The following is a 24340-nucleotide window of genomic DNA, read 5'->3' as shown; positions in this document are numbered from 1 at the left end:
GTACTATAGAAGCCACAATTCAGACTGTATCTTACATGAAATTACTTCTAAAACGTAATTAATTTTGCAACATAGAGAACCATCGCCATCTGCTGGCACTATTGCCAATTAAAAACACTACTATACACTATATAGTATTAACATGTTACAGGCAAATGTAGAAAAATAAATATAAAAATTTTAAATGTATTATTATTATTATTATTATTATTATTATTATTATCATTATCATTATTATTATTATTGCGCTTGAGTAAAGTGTTTATGTACAAATACACTATTCTAAAAATCAGTTCAATCATAAATCAACCTTTGATTGTGCATGACACTTTCACAACTATATTTCAGAGAGTGGACCTTAATAGAAAAGCTATTTCTAATTCATTGGCAAATTTATCGCTTGGCTTTTTTTATTGCTACTTAAATTATAAAATGCCTAAAACATTCTTTCTAAGAATTTCTTTGTATTTTGAGGTTATTTCAGCGAATCTGCGGCACTTACTTTTCAAATTGGGCTTATAAAAAAGAAGAAGAAGAAAAAAAGATGGCGGCTTCCGGTGGTAAACAGTAAGTACCGTAAATGTAAAGTAATGCAGAATTTTATTCACAGTGTAGCAGTTGATACACGTGTCTAATGTTAGTTGCATACGTATAATGTTAAGCTAATTAGTGTCCATAAGAAAATAGTTATCTAATAACTGGATATATCGATAGCCATGATGGCTAGCTAGCTAGCAAAGCCTAACCAAACAGCATATCAAGCGTAATGCTAGATACGCGTGCTTTAGCTATCTAAACCGTGCTAAGACTGGCTGAGTAGCTATTTAGGTCGTTTAGGTTAACTGAATTGACGATGTAATGCTTCTTCCTGGTTAGGACCTACTGTATTTTATTTAGGGCTGTTGAACACAAAAAGGGCCTGTTAGTCATCCACAAATTATTGTCAACCATTAGTCTAGAAAAATTCTTAAGTTGTTTTGCAGCAAGGGACCCCATAAACTGTGAAATATTTTCCACACACCCCCTCAGTATAGATACACTAGATGGCCAAAAGTATGTGGACACCTGACCATCATTAGACATCCACATTGTGACTGGAATAGAGTGCCATGAGTCAAGTCTTAATTGTCTAAATTTAACATGCAGAATTTACTGGATTTGTTTAACATTTAAATTTCTGGTGGATTTTATTTCAGATATGGACTCATTTTATCCCAGAAGAGTGCTGTAAAATCAGCCCCCCTCTCACGACCTTCTATTTTTGGAGATGAATCTGATGATGAAGTAATAATACCTACATCATTCCTCATTCCTACCCTCATATATTGTTTTGATCCAGTATCCTGACTGTGCATTAACATTATTCTTAACTCATTCCCAGACGTCTGTTGGTGAGAGTTTGCAAAAGGAAGCAATAAAAAAAAAGATGATGAAGCAGGTAAAAACACTAGAGTAGATCACTGGTTCCAAACACTGGTCCTTTATTGCAGATTTGAGTGTTCCTGCTCTAACACACCCACATTAACTGTTGCAGGGTTGTTAATTAGCTGATTAGTTGAATCAGGGGTGTCAGAACTAGGAAAACAATAAAACGTGCAGGACCAGGGTTGGGAACATGTTGAATAGATAAAGCATCCTGTCATAGAATGTTGTGTACAATATTAATTTGTTTATTAACTTTTTACCTGGGTCAGACACGACTCGAGATGCAGAAGGCTCTGGAAGAGGACAAAAGTGTTTATGAGTATGACAACGTGTACGATGACATCCAGAAGCAAAGACTTGAAAGCAATAAGAAGCTGCTGGGAGGCACTGACAGAAAGGTGTTTTGTTCATATAGTGCAGTCTGTATTCAGTGTTTAATATAGTAAGATGTGTATTTGTTTAATTTGCAATTTTAAACCATTTCCGCAGATTAATCCGGATTCAGGGTAAAAACAGTATAGATTTTACTGCTTTAAATGTGAGTTGTTGTATTGAATCATAGTAAGTTCTGAACAAAACACAGCAAAACCTTCTCCTTTTAGCCCAAATACATAAACCAGCTAATGCTTGCTGTAGAAGAAAGGAAGAAGGAGCAAGAGCGGCGCGATGACAAAAAGATACAGAAGGAGAGAGAGGCTGAGGGGGAAAGGTTTGCTGATAAAGAAGCTTATGTAACCTCGGCTTACCGGCAGAAGCTCAAAGAGCGCCAGGAAGAGCTAGAGAGAGAGAAGAGAGCAGCCGAGATAGAGGGTAAGAACTCACCCACACAATTATAGCTGTGTCATTTATTCAGTTGGTCTGCAGTGCTCTAAAATACAGCAGAATCAGAAAAAAGGGAAAGCGTGTATTTTCCCCAGAGGCTAAACATAGTAATAATATAGTAGTAAAATAGTAGAATAGAGGACATTTCAGAATAAATTTTTTTAAAAATTCAGTGTTTTGAAACCTTGTCAACAAAATAAAAAGCTGTTAACACAGAATGCATGATTTTATGCTTAAACGTCACAGGGATTAAATATTACAGTGTGAATGGGTTTCAATGGGGACATTTTTGTCCTTAAGGTCCTGGGTGTAACTAGTTCATGTGCCTAGTTTACAATAGATTTATGAAAGCAAATGAGGGTGAAATATTAAATTTCCAATAAAAATACACACCTTTTGCAAAATGTATGTCGTTTGTATTAACACAGACAAAATGATAAAAATAAAAAATTAAAAAGACGAAAATGTCCATAAGGACACGCAAGGATTAATAAAGTTACTGACCTTGTTTTTATACATTTTTTGCTGGGTCTGAATGTATTGTTTATTATTATTATTATTATTATTATTATTATTATTATGCTTGTTTGATTTTGGATGTGCCTCTTGTAAGACAGAAAATGGGCTACCTCAGAGGGTGGGAATCATTCAGATTTCGAACCCACCTAATCTTGGAGGAAAAAAAGGACTAATCTTAAACAATGTGCTTTTAATAAAGTTTAATATAAAACCGCGAAAAGAAATATTGAGTGAACTGAAAACAACATACTGTAAACATCACTTTTAATCCTCTATTGCATGAATAATTACATTTACGTAAAAAAAAGAAGGATTTTTATTACATGAGTAATAAAAGTAATAAAAATATATAAAAAGTTTGAAAAAAAAAATATAGGGGGGTATTTGGTAAATAGTTGCCATATGGCAACAAAGTATCACAGTCAAAAATAACACAAAATGTATAAGATTACAATTCCAATTACTGCATTTTCTAGACTAAGTTAATGTAAGCATGTAAAAATGATGTTCTAGGACGGAATTACAATTGTGAATGCGGATGGAATTACTCACTCAAAATACATACAAAAATTAGATCCAAACATGTTTGGGTGACGTATCTTTTTAATTCTTTCTCTTGAATTGTTTATTTTTTTTTCTTGAAACATAATATTTTGAAAATAAGGTGCCATTGCAAAATATCTGAAATTATAACAGTTTTTCTTAATATAAAAAATGTAAATATAGGTGCATCTCAAAAAATTTGAATATCATGGAAAAGTACATTTTTTTCCCCATAGTTTAATTCAAAAAGTGGAACTTTCATATACTCTAGAATTGTTACACGTAACGTGAAGTATTTCAAGCCTTTTTTTGTTTGTTTGTTTGTTTGTTTTAATCTTGATGCTTATGGCTCATGGAAATTATAAATCCAGTATCTCAAAATATTAGAAAAAAGAATTTATAATATAGAAATGTCGACCTGAGAAGATCTCTAATCAGCTAATTTACTCAAAACACCTGCAAAGGTTTCCTGAGCCTTTAATCTCTCAGTCTGTTTCAGTACACACAACCACAATCATGGGGAAGATGAAAGTAGATTTTGCATTTAATTTGGAAATCAAGGTCCCAGAGTCTGGAGAAAGAGTGGAGAGGCACAGAATCCAAGTTGTTTGAAGTCCAGTATGAGGTTTCCACAGTCAGTGATGATTTGGGGTGCCATGTCATCTGCTGGTGTTGGTCCACTGTGTCTTCTCAAGTCGAGAGTCAATGCAGCGTCTACCAGGAGATTTTAAAGCTCTTCATGATTCCATCTGCTGACAAACCTAATAGAGATGCTGATTTCCTTTTCCAACAGGACTTGGCACCTGCCCACAGTGCCAAAACTACTAGTAACTGGTTTGCTGACCACGTTATTACTGTGCCTGATTGGCCAGCCAACTCATCTAACCCGGTTTTGTCAAGAGGAAAATGAGACACCAGACCCAACAATACAGACAAGCTGAAGGCCGCTTTCAAAGCAACCTGGGCTTCCAGAACACCTCAGCAGTGCCACAGGCTGATTGCCTCCTTGCCAAGCTGCATTGATGCAGGAATTTGTGCAAAAGGAGCCCCGACCAAGTATTGAGTGCATAAATTAACGTTCTTTTCAGAAGGTCCACATTTCTGTATTATAAATTCTTTATTCTAATATTTTGAGATACTGGATTTTTGATGCCATAATCATCAGCAAGATTTAAAAAAAAAAAAAAAAACTTGAAATGTTTCAATGAATCTAAAAATATGTGTAATGACTATAGAATATGTGAAAGTTCCACTTTTTTAATTCAATTACAGGGAAAAAATAACTTTTCCTAGATATTCAAATTTTTTGTGATGCACCTGTATACTGTTAGAGAAGCCGTGTCTTTTTGCTATGTAATATGGAAGCCCTAAGCGGCCATGCATTATTTTTCTGTTTCTTTCCTGTTTTCTCGTGATCTTGATTTTATTTTCAATCTAGACATAACAAAAGTTGTTTTCTTGTGTACTCGACATCCATCGTCCCAAAGTCAATGGGTTTTTGGTTAAATGCCTGAAAAAACGTCTGTGGTTAACACAATTTTTATACTACGACTTAAAATACATCAGTAATAGCCCAAACGTGATTTAAAAAAAAAAAAAAAAAAAAAAAAAGGGCTTTTACTTGTCTTCAATAAGACGGTTGCTAACAAGTGGCTAAATGAGACTACAAAGGTTGTCGGGGACATTAAATTAGTTTAATGACAACAAAGGTTGTCAGGGAAAACTACTACAGCCTCGTTGTGTTTATACTCATGCTCTTGCAAACTATTCCAGCTCAAACTTTCCAACTTATAGATTTATCAGTTTATAGTATTTTCCAATTGTAATATTTTTAAAATAAAGATTGAAAGAGTTGTCAGAAGTGTAGTGGCGGTGATGTTGAAGTCATGCCACTGTGGTGTAGTTTGTTTATAGCCATTTATAACATTATGTTTTTACTTCTGGTGATTGTATTTAGGCTTCAAAAGTCATAAAAGTTGTATTAATTTTTGAAGATTATCTTGATGAACAAAACATCATAATCATAAACTTTTGTTGGTCACAGAGCTTATTTTCTGCAATAATCCAAAAGCCAGTGGAAAAATCCTATTAGCTTTTTGTCGAGGGAACCAGGGTGCTGCTAACTTTTGGGTTGGCCTACAAAAATACATCATCCCCAAGGATTGATGACTTTCACATTGGTGTCTGACACTCAAGAAGGGGACACCCTTCTTTCTTAATGTGGAGATAAAGTCCATCTCTACAGCAGTTAATTTTTTTATTTATGACGGCGAAGATACCAACGTGCATGTAACACCAATCCCATTCAGAAGGTGCGAGATTTTCTTGGGATAAAATTACTTCATGAGAGAACAGCTTTTGGTTATGTCAAGATCACGAAAAAATTGTGATTATGAGAAAATCACAAATAAAATCAATAATGCATGGCCGCTTAGGGTGTGGGCTATGGGTATGGGTATTAGGGTATGGGCTTAGGCTTCTGTAATGTAGGCCTGTATCATTCATAAATGCACATACCACAGTTCCATTATCGCATGTTGTTGCCATATGACAACAATTACATTTTTTAACAGAATACTCAAAATATATAAACTTGTTTAAATGACAAAAAATAAACGTTATCTCAGATAGTGTTTAAATGTTTTCCTTTAAGTAGTTTTGCCTAAATATTGGAAAAAGTTAAAGTTTTGAAAGCCCTCTGATGACTTTCACCATGCCATGTGATTGCAGAAAAGGTCATGTGACAGGCATCTTTTTGCAATGTCAAAGTTAAAGCCCCCTTTTTCCACTTACATAGGAAAATAGTTGGTTTGTATTATCGCCTGTCAATTTTTTTTTTATTCTTGACATATGGCAACGCTATGCAGTAAATTTTTGATGAACAATGCACGAAAGAAGGACTGACTCGGTGGACTTTTTTTGTTGTTTTATTTAAATCCCCAGCTGTCTTGGATGTGAAGAAGCAGAAGGACCTGAGTGGATTTTACAGACACCTTCTGAATCAAACAGTTGGAGAAGAGCCTCTTCCTGATCGTAGCGCTGACAGGTAAGAATGTAGATAAGAGTCTTTAAGCACCACCGTCTTGGCTGTTTTAATTGTAGATACAGGAAACATAGATGCTGCATTAGCTGCTGTCGCTAATACTTTGACACGTCTATGCCCTTACCACATTAGGAGATGTAAGATTCCTTTATAAGTCTGTGCAGGTCTGATGGAGAGAGTCAGGTCTACCCTGATAACACTGGTTGGTGCTCGCTTCAACTGATTTGCACCAAATTTGCATTGATGCAGGCACTTTAATAGGAACACTTGCTGATATATCCAGTCAGCTAATCATATAGTAGTACTACTACAATGCATGGAATTATGCACTTACAGACTACAGAACTACACAACCTGCATAGCTCATTTATTGACTGATGATTCATTATTAATCACCACTGAGTATTGCACGGTTTTACACTTTATGACGTGCTGTATGTGATGATTCCCATATTGTGGATGTATTTCTTGCCAGTCATTCATCTAACAAACTTCTGAAACTTGTTACAGGCAAGAGAAATCAAAGTCTCCTGTTAAAATCTTGCCACCCCGAGCAAACGACAGTGAGGCAGAATCTAATGAGGAACAGAGCTCTTCTAAAGCAGAGTTCAGCAAAACCAGCACGAACAGCAGCCACTCCAAACGGCAATACCGCCAGCGGTCTCCTTCATCCGGCAGCGAAGACGAAAGAAAGAAGGAGAAGAAACGAGAGAAAGAGAAGCGCAGTCACCGAGAGAGAGAAAGAGCCCGTTCGAGGGATAGAGAAAGAGAAGACCAGTACAGCCACAAGAAAGAGGAATGGGATGGCCACCGGAAAGAAAACCGCGACCAAGCCAGGGAGAAGGATCGACAACGGGAGAGGGATGGAGACAGAGGGCGAGAAAGAAGGGATGGAGACAAAGACAGAGAAACGGAAGACAGACATGGCAGGAGGAACAGAGCAGGCGGCGTGCAGGACAGACAGAGAGATAGAGAATACAACAAAACCGATGTCAAAAAGGAACGAGAGAAGAAGGTGCAAGAAGACAGGAAAGAGAAAGAGAAGGACACACAGGCTTTACCGGTTCAGCAGGACAAAGACACACAGGCTAAAAATGGTGCTCAAGCCAAAGCAGCTCAAGACCCCAGCAAATTTGCGAAACGCAGCTGTGAACAGACTGTGAGCTCGGCCAGAGAGAGATATCTGGCCCGACAGCTGGCTCGCTCGGCTGCGAAGAGCTACGTCGAAAAAGAAGATGAATAATGGTGTGCTCTAAGCAGAGACTTCACTGTAGAGATATTTGGAAGTTAGTAGAAGGCATGAACATGTCAAAAAACAATTACTAAGAAAACATTCTTGACGTTCCAATTATAGTAAATCAGCCAAGACATGTGTCTTCACTTTTGTTTTGTTTAGGGCTAATATACAGTCCCCTCCGAAACTATTGGAACGGCAAGGCCAGTTCGTTTATTTATGCCATACACTGAAGACATTTGGGATTGAGATCAAAAGATGGATATGAGACGAGCATTTATGATTTCAGATTTTATCTCCTGGCATTTACATCTAGATGTGTTAAACAACATGAAACATAGAACCTTTTGAATCAGATCACTCAATTTTTAGGCAAGCAAAGTATAGGAACAGATAAGTGTTGAAGTAAATTAAAGTAAATAACACTTAATATTTGGTTGCATATCCCTCGCTTGCAATAACTGCGTCAAGCCTATGACTCACTGACATCACGAAATTGTTGGTTTCTTTTGTGATGCTTTTCCAGGTTTTTACCGCAGCCTCTTTCAATTATTGTATGCTTCGGGGCAGTTTCTCTCTTCAGTCTCATCTTCAGGAGGTGAAATGCTGCACAACTGGGTTAGGGTCTGGTGATTGGCCAGTCTAAAACCTTCCACTTTTAACCCCTGATAAAGTCCTTTGTTGAGTTGGCAGTGTGTTTTGGATCATAGTCTTACTACCTGCTAAAGTTCCTCCTGATTAATTTGGATGGATTTCTCTCTAAATTTCTCTCTAAACTTCTAAATTTATTCTGCTGCTACCATCATGAGTTACATCATCAATAAAGATTAGTCAGCCTGTTCCAGACAAGCCATGACACTACCTCCACCATGCCTGACTGATGAACTTGTATGTTTTGGATCATGAGCAGATCCTTTCTTTCTACACACTTTGGCCTTTCCATCACTTTGGTAGAGGTTAATCTTGGTTCCAGAACTTCTGTGTTTCCTCTATGTGTTTCTTTGCAAATTCCAATCTGACCTTCTGATTCTTACTGCTGATGAGTGGTTTGCCTCTTTTGGTATGGCCTCTATATTTTTGCTCTTAAAGTCTTTGAACGGTGGATTTTGATGCCTTTACCCCTGCTCTGTGAAGGTTGTCAGTGATGTCATTAACTGTTATTTTTGGGTTTTTCTTCACAGCTCTCAATGTTTGTCATCAACTGCTGTCGTTTTCCATGGCTGACCTGTTCTATGTCTAGTTGTTAATACATCAGTGATTTCTTTTTATTTTTCAGGACATTCCAAATTATTGTACTGGTTATTCCCAATACTGTGCAAAGGCCCTGATAGATTCTCACTCTTTTTCAGCATCGAAATGGCTTGCTTGCATAGACAGCTCCCTTGTCTTCATGTTGGGTTATCCTTTTTAACAACATATGCAGTCTTCACAGGTGAAACCCAGGGCTCAAACCATGTAGATATTCAGAGCTATTAATTCTTTAAACAACCAATTTAACAGGACAAACCTGGGCAGTACGAAACACCTATATATTTTTTTTTTTCTTTTACAAATTTGATTACTTGAAGAATTTGGTGGGCTGAAACTAAAGCTGCCATGTTCTAAGTTGTTTAACACATGTAGGTTTAAATATGAGGTAATGAATGCTGAAATTCTGATCTGTTGTCTCGTACTCATCTTTTGATCTCAAACCTGAATGTCTTCAATGTATAGCGAAAACAATAGAATCTGCCTTGCTGTTCCAGTTCTTTCAGAGGGTACTGTTTGTTTTTGTAAAATAGCAGACAAAGCCTAATTACAAATTTTAGTTTGAAGTGAAATTACATTATATGAGCAGTTAGTTCTTGTGCGATTTCTGAGCTCACCTCTTGTCATGGCAGATTTTTATCCAAATTAGAAGGAACTGAATCTAGATTTATGTATTGTTAATTTACCCATTGACATGTACACTTTTATAAGTTAAAATAAATACTTCTGATATCCCTAAATCATTGCTTTTGACTCTGGAGCAAGAAAGCATATCTAAATCATTGGCAGCTGAGAAGGACAGTATGGGGTCAACGTTTACAGAAAATATTTGGTCCAAGTGGAAAATATGTCAAATTGATTTGAGTGTCCCTTCTTAAGTTGTACAATAATTATCTGGGTGTATGTCAGTTACAATAAACTGTATTTTGGCATGGAGAATGTACCAATTACATAGTGTCGAAAATGTCTGAGAGGAGTACTATCAGCAGGGTTTGTACAGATTCTTCATAATGAAATTCCAGGACTTCGTAAAGCACTATTTTTCTTTGTTTTCGAGGACTATACAAGAGGTGTCCATCCATTTTCTGTACCACTTATCCTACACAGGGTCAGGGGGAGCCTGGAGCCTATCACAGTGGACTCACAGGGCATGAGGCCAGGGACACCCTGCACAGGGACCCAACCCATCACTGGGCACAATCACACACACACACTATGGACAATTTAGAGATACCAATCAGTTTACAATGCATGTCTTTGGACTGGGGGAGGAAACCCCCAAAGCACATGGAGAAAGGGCAAGGTCCATACACACAGGGTGGCAGCAGGCATTGAGCCCCCCGACCCTGAAGGTTTGAGGCAAACATAACTATTAAGCCACTGCATCCCCCACAAGAGATGGCATTTAAACAGTCTTTTATTCTTCTTTTTAAATTCCAAAAGAAATAATACAACACAAACAATTTTTATATGTTGCCTTTTCCAGCCATGCTGGACTAAATTTGCATTTTGTCAGTATACACCACATGAGTGACAGGAGCATTGTTGCCAATAACTTTCAGTGGAAACTCACTAAATTATTTCATGCACTAATTAGCATATTACATCATCCCTCGTATTTTCATTTGCTGCCTAGAGTCAGCCCTTTACCTTCTCTCCTATTCTGTGCTTGCATACTGCATTTTAAATCCCCAAGTCATTTTTGTCAGAAAATAGAACGCATATGAACATAACAAGGTACATCTAACCAGGAGTCACTCCCAAGCTGCTGCTCTGCTAACATCCTGATTTATAACTGCGTCTAACTCACAAGCTAAAGATGTGCCAATTTCCAGCTATATTTACAATCAAAATTATCACAGAAAGCTAGAAGCAACTGAATGTGCTGCTCCTCTCAGCCACTCACTGAACAATGAGCTGTTAATGCAGCAGGTCGTCGTATTGAGTGGAAAGATCTGATAGAACACTAATACAAACTGTATAAACAAAAATGATTTCATATTTGATTTGTCAAGCACTTTTAATATGGCTTAATTTACATATAAGAAGTTTTCCAATACATAAACTTCTAAAGGCCAAATTCAAGCAACTTGTACAAAGCCCTGGTCAGGATCAAGGACCCTTAATTTTACCACAAAATTTAAAGTACATTTATAAAACTCCATATTCCCCACAATGTAACTCATTTAATAATTTTGTACTCAAACTCCACTTAATGCAAAGACAAGGAACAAACAATGCATCCACTTCAAAGTTTTATTTCAGCAAAAAAACAAAAAAAAAAACCCCACAGGTTTTGATCACTACATAGACATTCAAATAGAATCACTGGACAATCTTTAATTCTGCATTGGTTTCAAAACTTGACATCATCTCTGCCACCCCAGATCCATTATCTGCTGTGGATAGAAGGGTGGAATAAGTAAAATACTCAAATGGTCATATTTTAATGAAAGTTCGAGAAATTTATTATTAATATGTTAAGGCTCACCAGTAGACAGTTTGAGAATCATGACACCCCAGTCCAACATCAAATCAGATCTGTAAATACTTTGATATGGTGCTCAGGTGGTCATTTTAATCCTACAAAAAAAAAAAAAAAAAAAAAAAAAAAAAAAAAAAAGTTAGATTTCACATCCCAAAGAGTCAATTTAGGGCATTTTATAATAATTCAGCAGGATGTTGGTGTTCAGAAAACCGATGATCACCACTGAACATTCTGACGGTAATTCCAGCTCATTGTCAGTTTAGGTTTTCATCATGACACCAACTATATGATTCCAACACATAGCAAGATCACTTGCCTTGCTGATACCAGGGGTTCTGCGATGGATTGAAGCACCAGGATGTTTGACCTACAGGACACAAAGCTAGTAAGAACAAACACTGTACGGATACAAGTGATAAATTATTCTTTCATGTCTCTCGGATTAATAGCGAATAAAATCGTCAGTTATCGCATAAGACGGCACTTCCTACTCAAGGTTTTCATCACAGAGACACTCAAGTTGCTGAAGAGATTAAATCACTAAAACCCACATTGCGCTCCGTGATGTTTAGAGTGAAGAGCCGTGGTCATAAAGGACTTCTTATTAGCTAGCCATCATGGCGGCGTAGGATGGCTAGCGCCATTAGCACTAGATCATGTTCATTCCTAACAAAAATAAACAGAACCAAGTTAACACAAAAAACAGCAATACACCTCAGCTATGATAATTCAATCGTCGCCATTTTGTTTATCACATGTGTAAAGAAAATGTTATCAACTGACCGTAGCTTTGCAGCGTCTGGAACCACGTGGTGGATCCACAATCATCCATAAAAGACAAACTAATCCAGCTTGGACTTCCCGTGTAAAAGCCCAAAGACGTATAATAAAGTGTTAATTAAGATTTATTTATTGCTATATATATATATATATATATATATATATATAGCAATAAAGCAACCAACCATTAGAACCGTTAAAAATTCGAAACATGTTCAAGTACAGCTACCAACCCCTACGCAGCAACAGAAAGACCGAAGTTATGCCGCGCGCTGACATATATTAGAGGTTGAGTGATGACGTTTTACTCATTTTTTCGGTTACGTCATACACACTCCTGCTGTCCACGTCCTTGCAACGCTACTCACCAACTAGCGTAAAGCTAAGGAAATCACTAAGGAAGCAACATTCAAACTTTTTTTTATCAAATCTACCCAACAACTATATATATATATATATATATATATATATATATATATATATATATATATATATATATATACATATATATATATATACATATATATATATATATATATTTTAAAAAGGTGTCAACATTAATTCTCCCTTTTGTACTAAATACCCAGAAACTGCTGAAACTTATTTTTCATGTACACACATGCATCCAGAATAAATCTAATAGTAATATAAGATAAATTCTAATTGTTCTAATACTTTAAAAGTGAAATTAGATATTTGTTCAATTCAACCCTCATAAAAATACTACTTTAAATATCTGTAATTTATTTGACATTTTTGTATGAAATTGGTTACCTCTGCATGAAGATACATCAGCTTGTTTGTACTTGATGAGATTCATTAAAATAAAATAAAACAAAACCCTGGAACCGGATAAGTCAAAGTAGTTTGCATACCACACACTCACACACACACACACACACTCACACACACACACACACACACACACACACACACACACACACACACACACTTTTTAAATACACATTCCTCCCACAAAAAATAAAAATGCATAACGCTAATAAACAGTATAACAAATACAAAGGAAAATATCTTGAATAAGGGCATATGCATTTAATATTTCTTAGATAATTATAAATCAAACATAAGATTATTCCTCCTGTTTTTAGATTCTATTAGATTTTCTTATTCTATAGGCAGATCATTTTCATGTCAGGTCAAATACCTAGGTTTTTATTGTTGTTCCTCTATATAGCTTGTATACATTAGAATGAAATGTTGTTGCTCCAGGACCATGGTGCAAGACAGAACAGTACGCAAGACTACATAAAGTGCAAGACATAACAGTGTGAGACGAGTGCAGAACAATTAATACACAGAACAAAACAATACATACACAGAACAGGACAATAAAAACACAGGGCAATACATACAAAGAACATGGCTGTAAATTCTTTTGTAGTGTAGCAGCAATAAGTATAGCAGCACTATTTTTGCATAATAATAAAAACAATAGTTTTGTTTCCTTCTGGAAATAGTCATTTAAAATGAAAAGTTCTAGAAATACACTATATAGTCAAAAGTATCTGGACACTTGACCATCACACCCATATGTGACCATTCCAAAACTACAGGCATTAACTCCTTTGCTGTTGTAATAAGTTCTACTCTTATGGGAAGGCTTTCCACTAGATTTTGGAGTGTGGCTGTGGGGATTTGTGTTCATTCAGCCACAAGAGCATTACTGAGATGGGGTGCAGTCGGCGTTCCAGTTCATCCAAAAGGTGTTCAGTGGGGTTGAGGTCAGGGCTCTGTCCAACCCATTCAAGTTCTTCCACTCCAACCTTGACAAACTATGTCTTCATGGAGTTCGCTTTGTGTACAGAGGCATTGTCTTGCTGGAACTGGTTTGGTGTATTTTCCCACCAATTCCCATAGAATCTAGTTTAATTAAGAGTGCTTCTTTCCATACCATGTCAAATCATTAGGTCGCATTGTATCATATTTGCGTTCTGCCTTGTGTCAGCCCTTTACATTTGTTTGCTTCTCTCCTGCTGTCTGTGCTCACATACTGTATTTTAATACAGCTGAATTCCAGCTGTTCTCATTTACATATTTTTCTGTTTCTGTTGTCAGACAATGGGATGAGTATGAAATAGTGACTGAAACCTGGCAGTCACTTCCCAGCCATTTTCAAGCTCCTGCTCTGCACTGCTAAAATCCTGATTTTATAACCATAATGTCCTCTGACAAAATTACCATACACATAAGTTAAAGACAATGGGTGCACTGTGATTTCGGCTATAAAAAGTTAGAAGTGAATGAATGTGCTGCTCCATTCTTCTTCTTCTTTTTTTTTTTTTTTTGATCATAGAATTTTTATTGGAAATTTGCATTTTACACATTATAACACCAAACCCAAGAACCCCAACAAAACAACTACAGCCAAAACCAAAAGAAAGGGGGAAACAAAAGACAATAACAAACAAATATTCAAAGAAAAACACACACACACACAAAAAAGGTAAGATGATTAGTGTTTACCGTCTACCTCTCCTCAATCTACCTCCAGGGTGCGTACATCATTGAAGTAGATAATAAATTGTTGCCATTTTCCCAAAAATGAGTCACCCCTGCCTCTGATGTTGTACTTGATTTTTTCAAGTTTTAAAAAGAACATTAATTCTTTAAGCCAGACTGATATAGAGGGGGGTTGTGGAGAGGTCCAAGGCAACAATATTCTGCGCCAAGCAAGTAACGATGCAAAAGCCACAACACTAGCTTGTTTATGGTTCAGAGGCTGACGCTGAGATGAAACACCAAAGATGGCAATTAAAGGACAGACATCCAATTTGATTTTAAGAACGTCGGACATCGTTTCAAAGAAAGAGTTCCAAAAGTTCTGCAGTTTGGGACAGAGTGTAAACATATGACTCAGGTTACAGGGCGAAAGTTTGCATTTTTCACACGTCAGGAACATTGGGATATATTTTAGACAGTTTACTCCTAGATAGGTGAGCTCTGTGGACCACTTTAAATTGTATGAAACTAAGTCTAGCACAGGACGTGGTGGTACGTATATTATCTAACGCTAATCATGCTCAAGCTCCAGGCCCAATTCCTCTTCCCAAGCACTAATGGTTTTGATATTTTAAAAATCGTCTTGTGACCAGATCATTGCATATATCCATGAGAAAATGCCACCCTTATGAGGATTCAGCTTGAACACCTCTTCCCATGCAGACATTGTAGGGAAGGAGGGAAAACCAGCAAACAGGGAGGAGACACAATGCCTAATTTGAAAGAAATGGAATAGGTGAGACAGAGGCAGACTGAATGATGAGGACAACTCAGAAAAGTTTGCAAACACATTATTAATGAAAAGATCCTCAAAGCATTTCAGACCCTTCTTTTCCCACAAAGAGAATGTGTAATCTGTAAAGGAGGGGGGAAAGAGGAGATAAATTTAAAGCCGAGATCAATTTAAAATGACGGTGAAACTGATAGAAATTTTTTAGAGCGGTACATACTATTGAATTATCCATGTGTTGTGAAAGGGCTATAGGAAGGGAGGAGAACACCATAGCAGGGAGGGAGGTTGAAATACAAGACTTTGCTTCTAAGTGGCACCATGGAAGAGAGGGGGCCTGCACCCAGAGCACCAGTTTCTGAATATTAGCCGCCCAATAATAATACATGAAATTAGGCGATGAGAGGCCACCATTTAGTCAACTCTTTTGAAGTGAAAATTTGGAGACCCTGGGAGTTTTTCCTGCCCATATGAAAGAGGAGATTAATTGGTCTATATTCTTGAAGAAAGATTAAAGGGTAAAAACAAAGGGATGGATAGAAAAAGGTAGAGGAATTTTGGAAGAATGTTCAGTTTATTCTACCAAGAGGGGATAACGGTAGAGCTGCCCATCTTTGAAAGGCTGACTTCATGTATGAAATTAAGGGTGTAAAATTCGCCACCATTAATGCAGAATAGGAATGGGTGACATTAATGCCGACATATTTGAATTTTGAATCCTCCAAATGAAAAGGTATTTCAGTCTGTTTTATCTTTTGACCAGATTGGTTTATGGGTAAGTATTCACTCTTTTGTAGGTTCAGTTCACTCTTTTGTAGGTTCAGTTTATACCATGAAAATTTCCCAAAGTCATTTAATACGCGTATTATCTCTGGAATAGATGCAATTGGATCTGTAACATAAAGTAGTAAGTCGTCAGCTTACAGGGCTAGTTTATGTTCAATTCCTTTGCAAATTATACCCTGAAATACTGGAAGAGTTCTAAGCGTTATCGAGAGAGGCTCAATCACTATGGCAAAAAGTAAGGTAGACAGAGGGCATCCCTGGTGCGTACCCCGTGACAGAGTAAAATAGTCAGATTTAGCATCGTTGGTATATATGGAAGCCTGCGGTTCCATATATAATAAACGGATCCATGATATCAGTCCATCCCCAAAGCCAAACCTCTTTAGCACTATAAAAAGATATTCCCATTCTATCCTATCAAACGCCTTTTCTGTGTCCAAAGAGATGACCACTTCAGAGGAGTTGCTGTTTTGTTTTGAATACAAAATTCTAAGTAGAGTACGAATATTAGAAAAGGAATGCCATCCTTTTATAAATCCGGTTTGCTCCTCTGAAATAATGCTAGGAAGAATCCCCTATAAATGAGAGGCCAAAAGCTTGGCTAAAATCTTGACATCAACGTTGAGGAGGCTAATAGGCTAATACGAATTACATAATGTTGGGTCCTTCCCATCTTTGAGCAATAGAGTTATAGATGCTTGTCTCAATGTTTGTGGCAACGTACCTAGTTCTAAGGATTCCTTGAATACAGCCAGAAGTAATGGGGCCAATGCAACATGAAATTTCTTATAAAATTCGGAAGGAAACCCATCCAGGCCAGGTGATTTCTTAGATTGCAATGAATTGATTGAGTTGATTATCTCATCTAAGGTGATGGGGCTGTCCAGTTCAGATGCCAATAAAGGGTCAACTCTGGGAAAATCAATATTTCTAAGAATATGGTCCATGTTACCTGAATTGTCAGGAGCTGTGTATAAAGAGGAGTAAAAACTTTTAAAAGTTGAATTAATTTCTACAGGATCCAAGGTTAATGCACCACTGGACTGCATAATCTGAGAAATAGAGCGCGAAGCCGCTCAGCTACGCAATTGGTGAGCCAACAACCGACAGACCTTATCTCCATATTCATAATAATTACCACGAGTATGTAACAACAGCCTCTCCGCCTCACCTGTCGATAACAAATCAAACTCCGCCTGCAAATTAAGCCTTTGTTTATGCAGCTCAGGGGTTGGGTTGAGATCATATTGGTCATCAATAGCTCAAATATTATCAGATAACTCTTTTTTCTTATTCTTGCATTGCTTATTGGCATGAGCAGAATAAGAGATTATCTGTCCCTTTAAGAGGGCCTTCCAATCACATATTACATCAGAAATAACGTTATCAAAGGAAAAGGGCACAGTCTTACTTATCAGGACAGAAACTCCATTCTGCCACTCATTAAACAGAGTAGCCACTTAGAGAGGTGTACCTGCAGCGGGAAAGCAGGACCTCTGAAGTACTGGACAGTCTCTTCTACAGAAAGTAGTCTGCGAAGTGGACCAGAGCTGTCTCTGTTAAAATGAGTAAGTGAATAGCGGGTGTATTCTTCTGAGATGTGTAATTTTAGTGAAAACATTATTAACTGCCACACATACAACATTACTTACGATACTACCATATTGACGATACTACTGTTTAATAAAATACAGTGGCATCGCCGGTATTTTAAAGCTTTAGTATCATGATACCACCGTAACACTGGTATATTATGCAACCCTAACTAATATATATATACTCTGTTTATATATATATATATATATATATATATATATATATATATATATATATATATATATATATATATATATATATATATATATACCCGGTCTGTTGGAATACTTGCTGTGCGTTAAAACCGTGTATACCCCAGGTAGTTCCCGTCACTGTAATCACGTTCTAAAATTAATGCGCTGTCTATAAACAGTATAAACAATATCTAATATTGTGGTGACAGGCTGGTGGCCAGCACACAAAGGGGAAAAGATGCTCCTCCCATGACTGCTGCAAGAGTGCTGAAAGCAAAGCTCTGGTTCAACACCACAAATGTTTTGGACAGCCAGAGAGCACAGGGCTGCGAGGTGGGGCCGCAGGAACACACTAGGGATGTCACGAGAACCGATACTTCGGTACCAAGTCGGTATCAACATTCTTAAAATGTGACGGTACTTGTTTTTCTGCAGTAGTGTAGGTACCTATTATTATTAAGGTACAAAGGTTGCAATTCTTCCGGACCGGATGGGGGCAGCAAATACACGCAAGTGTTTTAGTTGGTCCACAAGTGGTAAAGAACAACAACTACAAGCACACGGGAAAAACTACAGAAGTTTAGTTCTACCCGACTCGTTGTGAGGAAACGTGGTAAAGAGTCAAGCATGGAAATACTTCGCATTCGAGGCGGATGACAACCAACGTATTTAATGTTGTGAAGTCGGTGTGCAACCGATGCTATCGTTCATTTCAAACAAAGCGAAGAAACACCTCGACTTTGGCGAAGCACCCGAAAGACGGCCCTATATTATGTTTGTTTGAGGCAGCTGGCATTGTGGCCGTGAAACCAGCTAACGTTATGCTCCATGTAATATTTGCGATAGACAGTTATTTGTTAACAACGCCAGCGCATTGCAGTGTTATAAACTACCTCCTAATGGACCACCATGCATCGCCATTCAGTCCGTGTCCTGTCATAAAAATGTAGCCTAATGTCTCTAATAATTATTTAAATGTTCATGCTTTTAATAAATCTTTTTGGCCTGCCGCCATATCAGTGAATTTAAACTAATGCTTGCATTCAGAGTATAAGGTGTGTGTGTGTGTGTGTGTGTGTGTGTGTTTAGGAGTGCACCTCCACTGTAGCCTCCACTCATTTTCAGACAGTGTTTGATAACTAAAATCTCTCTCTCTCTCTCTCTCTCTCTCTCTCTCTCTCTCTCTTTGCCAGTATCAGCCGGAGGAGGATGTCCTCCAGGAGAGTTATTAATAAAAAAAAAAATATATATATATTTTATTTTTATACCACACTGTCGTATCGACTTTGGTAGTGAGTATCGTGTACTTTTGGTGGTACAAGGCTGGTGGCGAATTATCAGCGCGGCCACTCTCCACCGTCTAGCAGCGGCAGGAGCGTATAAAAGGGCCAGCCTCCTCTAGCAAGGAAAGAGAGGGTCTCCGAAACAATACTAATGTGATGTTTTGTGGTTTTCTTAAAGGACACAGACAAATAACCTGAAGTGACTACAAAAAAAAGTTTACCATTCAGACACAGATGGGGAAAAGATAAGTACACCCTTCCCAATTCCACAATCATTAAGGGAGTATTTAGCAACCAGGTGTTGCACAAGATTAGTTAATCATCAAAAAGTGTGAGTAAAAGCAGAACCTCTATAAATGCAGAACCTTTGGCAGTTTGTTGTTCTGGAGCACTCAGGTGTATGCCTACAACATGTCAAGAAGAAAGGACATGACAAGCCACAACCTCAGAGAAGCAATTGTTACTGCTCAACTATCTGGGAGGGGATATTAGACTATCTCCAAACAATTTGAAATTCACCATTGTACAGTGAGAAGGATTGTTTACAAATGGACAGCCTTCAAGACTGCTGACAACCTTCCCAGGAGTAGGCCCTGATATATATATAAAAAAAAAAATCTAGAATTGAAGGAGAGTGTACTTTCTTTTCCCCATGACTGTATGTGATCGAATGGTGATGATTCAGATTAAGACAATATTCTGATTCCCAAATTCCCACCCCTGGAATATGGGACTGAGCATATACTGAGCATATGTGCATGCTCAGTCAGCAAGGAATCGTGGGTGCTAACAGATGCATAGCTGTAGGCTAGCTATTTAGGAATGGCAAAAAAAAGGAATTGCATACTTACAACAACCATGTATACAGGAATGTTCCAATGCCTGTATGCATATAAGCATCATATTTGAAATATGGCTGCAACCTGAATATAGACTTAAATGGAATTTGATGTGCATGTAAACATTATTTTAAAAAAATATTTTTTTTTTCAGTCCACCCACTGGACTTGACTAATAAGTGACAAAACCATGATGAAATTAAATTGGATTTAAATAAAAAATAGTATAGAGCTTTAGGGAACTTTTCCATTTTAGGAAGGCTTTAAAATGGCCATTTTAAAAACAAAATTTGCAATAAAATTACTATGTTTTTGGAAATTACTAAGGAAATTGTACTTTAATAAGTTCCTGACACTATGCATTTTCTTTTATGTTTTACCAATTAAAATACAAACCAAATCCATGGCTAGCCACCTTGCTCTTCCTAGGAATTAACCACAGGTTAAATCAACCGAAACAATAGACCAAACTGAAATAAACTGAAACTATATTATAGATGCAAGCAATGATCTGTGGGGTCAAAATTACAGAGAACACTAAAGAAACAGTGGAAGAACATACTGTTCTTGTTTTGTTACATAGCTTAATGCTAACCCTGTGACATGCCTGCTGAAATCTGGTTAGAGAAAAGTACACTAACTTTCAGGTTGATTTCAGGTATTTGAAGTTAAGCTCATCCTGTATGGATGACCACACCCCAAACCTCACAGACGTCCACAGAATTTTCCCCTGAACAACATAATTGGTTATAGCAATTTGAGTAAATTAAGCTCCATCCCACACAGGCTGATTGGCATGTGGCAGCCATATTACTGTTCAAATTTCAATAAGAAATTTGAGAATGGGATGAGTATTCTAACACCAAATTTGTGAAACTTTGCATACACCCTCAACATCTTTTTCTGAACATGTCTTTCAAGTTTTTCTATACAACTAATAATGAATTACAGATGTTTGAGCAAATGAAGCTCCACCACAGTAGAATCGATTGGTGTGTGGCTGCCATATTGGCAACCACACACCTGAAGTGTCCCTGAAGTGTCAACCTGAAGTGTCACTGAGGAAGCAGCACCCTTCGAGCTAACGCTATTACATTAATTTACATTAATTTCTTCTAATCTCTATACTTTAAAATTATTTACCTTACGTTATACAAATATAACTGACACCACTTTAGATAAAACAATCGTAACGTTGCGCTGTCGCAAATTTGATCTGTATTTTGTATTTTGTTTTTTTTTTACAAAACATCCGCGACTAGCTTGTAGCCCGTAGCCCGCTAGCATCACCTACCGCTAGCCTTGTTTACGTTTCACATTTCTCACTTACCGCTGTTCTGTTTTAAAAAAACAAAAAAACAAATATGTCTGTTGTCTCTCCGGTTTTGAGTGCAGATGAGGACTCGCTTGAGCTTCACATGGTGCGGCTGGAACTGGAGGATGTGGAGAAGCAGATCCGCGGCCTACTCGACAAGCAGGCCCAGCTGCTGGAGCGACAAACTGCGCTGGAAACATCTTGTGCCTCTGCCCACATATCCAAGGTAAGCACACAGCGTGGTATTTCCACTCCCAGCCCCTCTACGCCGTGTGTTTCTCTGTGCAGGGACCGTGCACCTAGGACTTTCCCAGCCGTGGTCTCCGTCACGCCGGCGCCAACACACCTCGGGCCTTGGGTGAACCAGCGGCGAAAGGCGCGGGCTGGACCCTCTCCACCTCCGGTGTTCGAGATTCCAACCAGGAACCGCTTCGCCCCTCTCCGCCAGACCAGACCCAACGCTGTGATCGTCGGGGACTCCATTGTGCGGAACGTCCGTGTAGCCTCATCTAAAGGTAAGGTGCGCACACACTGTTTTTCTGGTGCTTGTGTCCTTGATGTCGCTGCGCAGGTATCTGGGATCCTGAAGAAGGACGAGCGCAATGGAGCGGTTGTGCTGCACGCGGGGACGAACGACACCAGGCTGCGGCAGACGGAGGTTCTGAAGAGGGACTTTTCCAGCCTGATCGAGACGGTACGAGGCAGATCACCCACTGCGAAGATCATCGTCTCTGGACCTCTTCCCACATACAGACGTGGAGCAGAAAAGTTCAGTAGACTTCTAGCATTAAATGATTGGTTAGTCTCTTGGTGTAATGAGCAGAATCTGGTGTTTGTCAATAACTGGAATCTGTTCTGGGAGCGTCCTAGGTTGTTTCATCCTGATGGCCTGCACCCCAGCAGCCTTGGAGCGGAACTGCTTTCAGACAACATTTCCAAGGCGCTACACTCCAAGTGACTGCCTACCGTAAGTACATCTTCCAATAATAACAACATTCAGTATAATCAATGTTCAACTAAAAATCCGGCAAAGGTAATACATACTATAGAGACTGTGTCTGTTCCCCGAGCTATACAAATATATAGAAAATCTCGGAAAGTCTATCTTCGTAACCTAATTAACATAAAATTAAATCATATTGAATGCACAGCCAGCACTTTTGATCTGAGGCTAGGACTATTAAACATTAGATCTCTTGCGTCTAAGGCTCTTATTGTTAACGACATCATTACTGATCAGGAATGTAATTTAATGTGTTTAACAGAAACTTGGATTAAACCAAACGAGTACATAGCATTAAATGAAGCCAGTCCTCCTGGATACAGTTATGTACATCAGCCTCGTTCAACTGGTAGAGGAGGAGGTGTTGGACTCATCCATAGTAAAAATCTAGTCGTCACACAAAAACCTAAGCATAAATTTAATTCTTTTGAAATTCTTTATACCAGTATAAGTTATGTAGCCACAAAAAATAAGTCAATTCCTCTAATTATTATTTACAGGGCCATATACTGAATTTCTTAGTGAATTTGCAGACTTTGTCTCAAACCTGGTTGTGTCTGTAGATAAAGCATTAATCGTTGGAGACTTTAATATTCATTTTGATAACCTGGAAGACCCTCTAAGAATAGCGGTTGTGTCCATCTTAGATTCAGTAGGGATTAATCAGAACGTAATCGGGCCTACTCATAATGGTGGTCACACTCTTGACCTCATACTAACATACGGACTAAGTATAGAAAATATTATCATTTTTCCGCAGTCTCAAGTTGTCTCAGACCATTATCTTATCTCGTTCATAATACGTATTGATCATAATATTTCCACCTCGTCTCGCTACCGCGTAAAACGTACCTACACATCAGCTACTGCACCGAGCTTCATAAATAACCTCGCAGAAACATCAATTAGATTTGGATCACCGTCAGATCACACAGAACTCGATCAGGCGACTGAAAGCTTGGAGTCAACACTCTGCTACACGCTAGATAGAGTGGCTCCACTCAAAAGGAAAATAATTAGAGAAAAAAAATTAGCACCCTGGTATAACGATCAAACGCGAACCTTAAAACAGACAACTCGACAATTAGAACGTAAATGGTGTCAAACCAAACTGGTGATATTTCAAACAGCATGGAAGGAGAGCCTACTGAAATATAGGAAATCTCTTGGCGATGCTAGAAAAATCTATTTCTCCACCTTAATAGGAGACAACAAAAATAATTCTAGATTCCTTTTCAACACAGTAGCAAAATTAACTAGGAATAAAACCACTACAGAGAGAAACACTCAATCATTACATAGCAGTGAAGATTTCATGAAATTTTTCAATGATAAGGTTGAAAATATTAGACGTGAAATACAGGCCATTAAATTAAAACTGGACAGTACTGTAACAAACCCATTACATGACAATGTAGCAATATCAGATCAATGTTTAGAGTGTTTTGCTCCGCTTAGAGAGACCGAACTAGCTACATTAATCTCTTCAGCCAATTCATCAACTTGCATACTAGATCCCGTACCTACATGTTTGTTTAAACAGATTGGTCCAGGAGTAATTGAACCACTTCTAAATATAATCAATTCTTCCCTAAGCACTGGCTATGTACCTAAATCACTTAAATTAGCAGTTATTAAACCCTTGATTAAAAAACCTGATCTTGACCCGTCTCAATTGTCCAACTATAGACCAATATCAAATCTCCCCTTCATCTCTAAGATTTTAGAAAAGGTTGTAGCAAAGCAGTTATGCTCGTACTTAGATAGGAATAACATTCATGAAATGTATCAGTCAGGATTTAGACCTCATCATAGCACAGAGACAGCGTTAGTTAAAGTAGTAAATGACCTTCTACTGACTTACGATCAGGGTTGTGTCTCGCTGCTTGTGTTACTCGACCTTAGTGCAGCTTTTGATACTGTAGATCACACTATTCTACTTGATAGATTAGAAAATGTTGTTGGTATTAAG

The 24340-nt window shown here is 37.9% G+C and overlaps 2 protein-coding genes, 2 long non-coding RNA genes and 2 other non-coding genes across 7 annotated transcripts; 2 read left to right on the top strand and 4 right to left on the bottom strand.

Annotated features, from left to right (window-relative positions):
- The first annotated feature begins 436 nt into the window (after positions 1 to 436).
- nsrp1 (nuclear speckle splicing regulatory protein 1) lies at positions 437 to 9574 on the top strand. Its single transcript, XM_017492454.3, has 7 exons — positions 437 to 567; positions 1197 to 1284; positions 1382 to 1438; positions 1695 to 1823; positions 2028 to 2235; positions 6253 to 6355; positions 6863 to 9574. The coding sequence occupies exons 1-7, from the start codon at positions 545 to 547 to the stop codon at positions 7593 to 7595; spliced, it is 1341 nt and encodes a 446-aa protein (XP_017347943.1). The 5' UTR covers positions 437 to 544; the 3' UTR covers positions 7596 to 9574.
- A 1502-nt stretch (positions 9575 to 11076) lies between these two features.
- Positions 11077 to 11417, bottom strand: LOC108278833 (uncharacterized). The gene is made up of 2 exons (XR_001815410.1): positions 11326 to 11417; positions 11077 to 11233 (listed from the first exon to the last, which is right to left on the bottom strand). It is a non-coding gene; the product is annotated as an uncharacterized LOC108278833 (long non-coding RNA).
- Positions 11418 to 11521: 104 nt separating this feature from the next.
- On the bottom strand, positions 11522 to 11598 carry LOC124629195 (small nucleolar RNA SNORD65). Its single transcript, XR_006984105.1, has one exon. It is a non-coding gene; the product is annotated as a small nucleolar RNA SNORD65 (small nucleolar RNA).
- A 35-nt stretch (positions 11599 to 11633) lies between these two features.
- LOC108278832 (uncharacterized) lies at positions 11634 to 12361 on the bottom strand. Its single transcript, XR_001815409.3, has 3 exons — positions 12106 to 12361; positions 11874 to 11988; positions 11634 to 11689 (listed from the first exon to the last, which is right to left on the bottom strand). It is a non-coding gene; the product is annotated as an uncharacterized LOC108278832 (long non-coding RNA).
- Positions 11758 to 11833, bottom strand: LOC124629191 (small nucleolar RNA SNORD49). The gene has a single exon (XR_006984101.1). It is a non-coding gene; the product is annotated as a small nucleolar RNA SNORD49 (small nucleolar RNA).
- A 5244-nt stretch (positions 12362 to 17605) lies between the features above and the next one.
- Positions 17606 to 22469, top strand: LOC128635350 (uncharacterized). 2 transcript variants are annotated; one of them, XM_053687944.1, is made up of 2 exons: positions 17606 to 17706; positions 21446 to 22469. In XM_053687944.1, exons 1-2 carry the CDS (start codon positions 17703 to 17705, stop codon positions 22321 to 22323), a joined length of 882 nt encoding a protein of 293 aa, XP_053543919.1. In that variant the 5' UTR covers positions 17606 to 17702; the 3' UTR covers positions 22324 to 22469. The 2 variants fall into 2 exon arrangements, with proteins under 2 accessions (XP_053543919.1, XP_053543920.1); XM_053687945.1 differs by lacking the exon at positions 17606 to 17706 and having other exon boundaries at positions 21067 to 22133; positions 22236 to 22469.
- The last annotated feature ends 1871 nt before the right edge of the window (positions 22470 to 24340 follow it).

This window comes from Ictalurus punctatus, chromosome 18 (assembly GCF_001660625.3).
Source record: "Ictalurus punctatus breed USDA103 chromosome 18, Coco_2.0, whole genome shotgun sequence".
Lineage (NCBI taxonomy): Eukaryota > Metazoa > Chordata > Actinopteri > Siluriformes > Ictaluridae > Ictalurus > Ictalurus punctatus.
Note: the sequence above shows the minus strand (reverse complement) of the source record. Positions and strands in the feature narration are given on the sequence as shown.

Excerpts from the sequence above, each read along its gene's own strand:
- nsrp1 (XM_017492454.3), top strand. The coding sequence starts at position 545 with ATGGCGGCTTCCGGTGGTAAACA. Across the intron at positions 2,236-6,252 it reads GAGAGCAGCCGAGATAGAGG|CTGTCTTGGATGTGAAGAAG; the intron begins GTAAGAACTCAC and ends TTAAATCCCCAG. Across the intron at positions 6,356-6,862 it reads CCTGATCGTAGCGCTGACAG|GCAAGAGAAATCAAAGTCTC; the intron begins GTAAGAATGTAG and ends AACTTGTTACAG.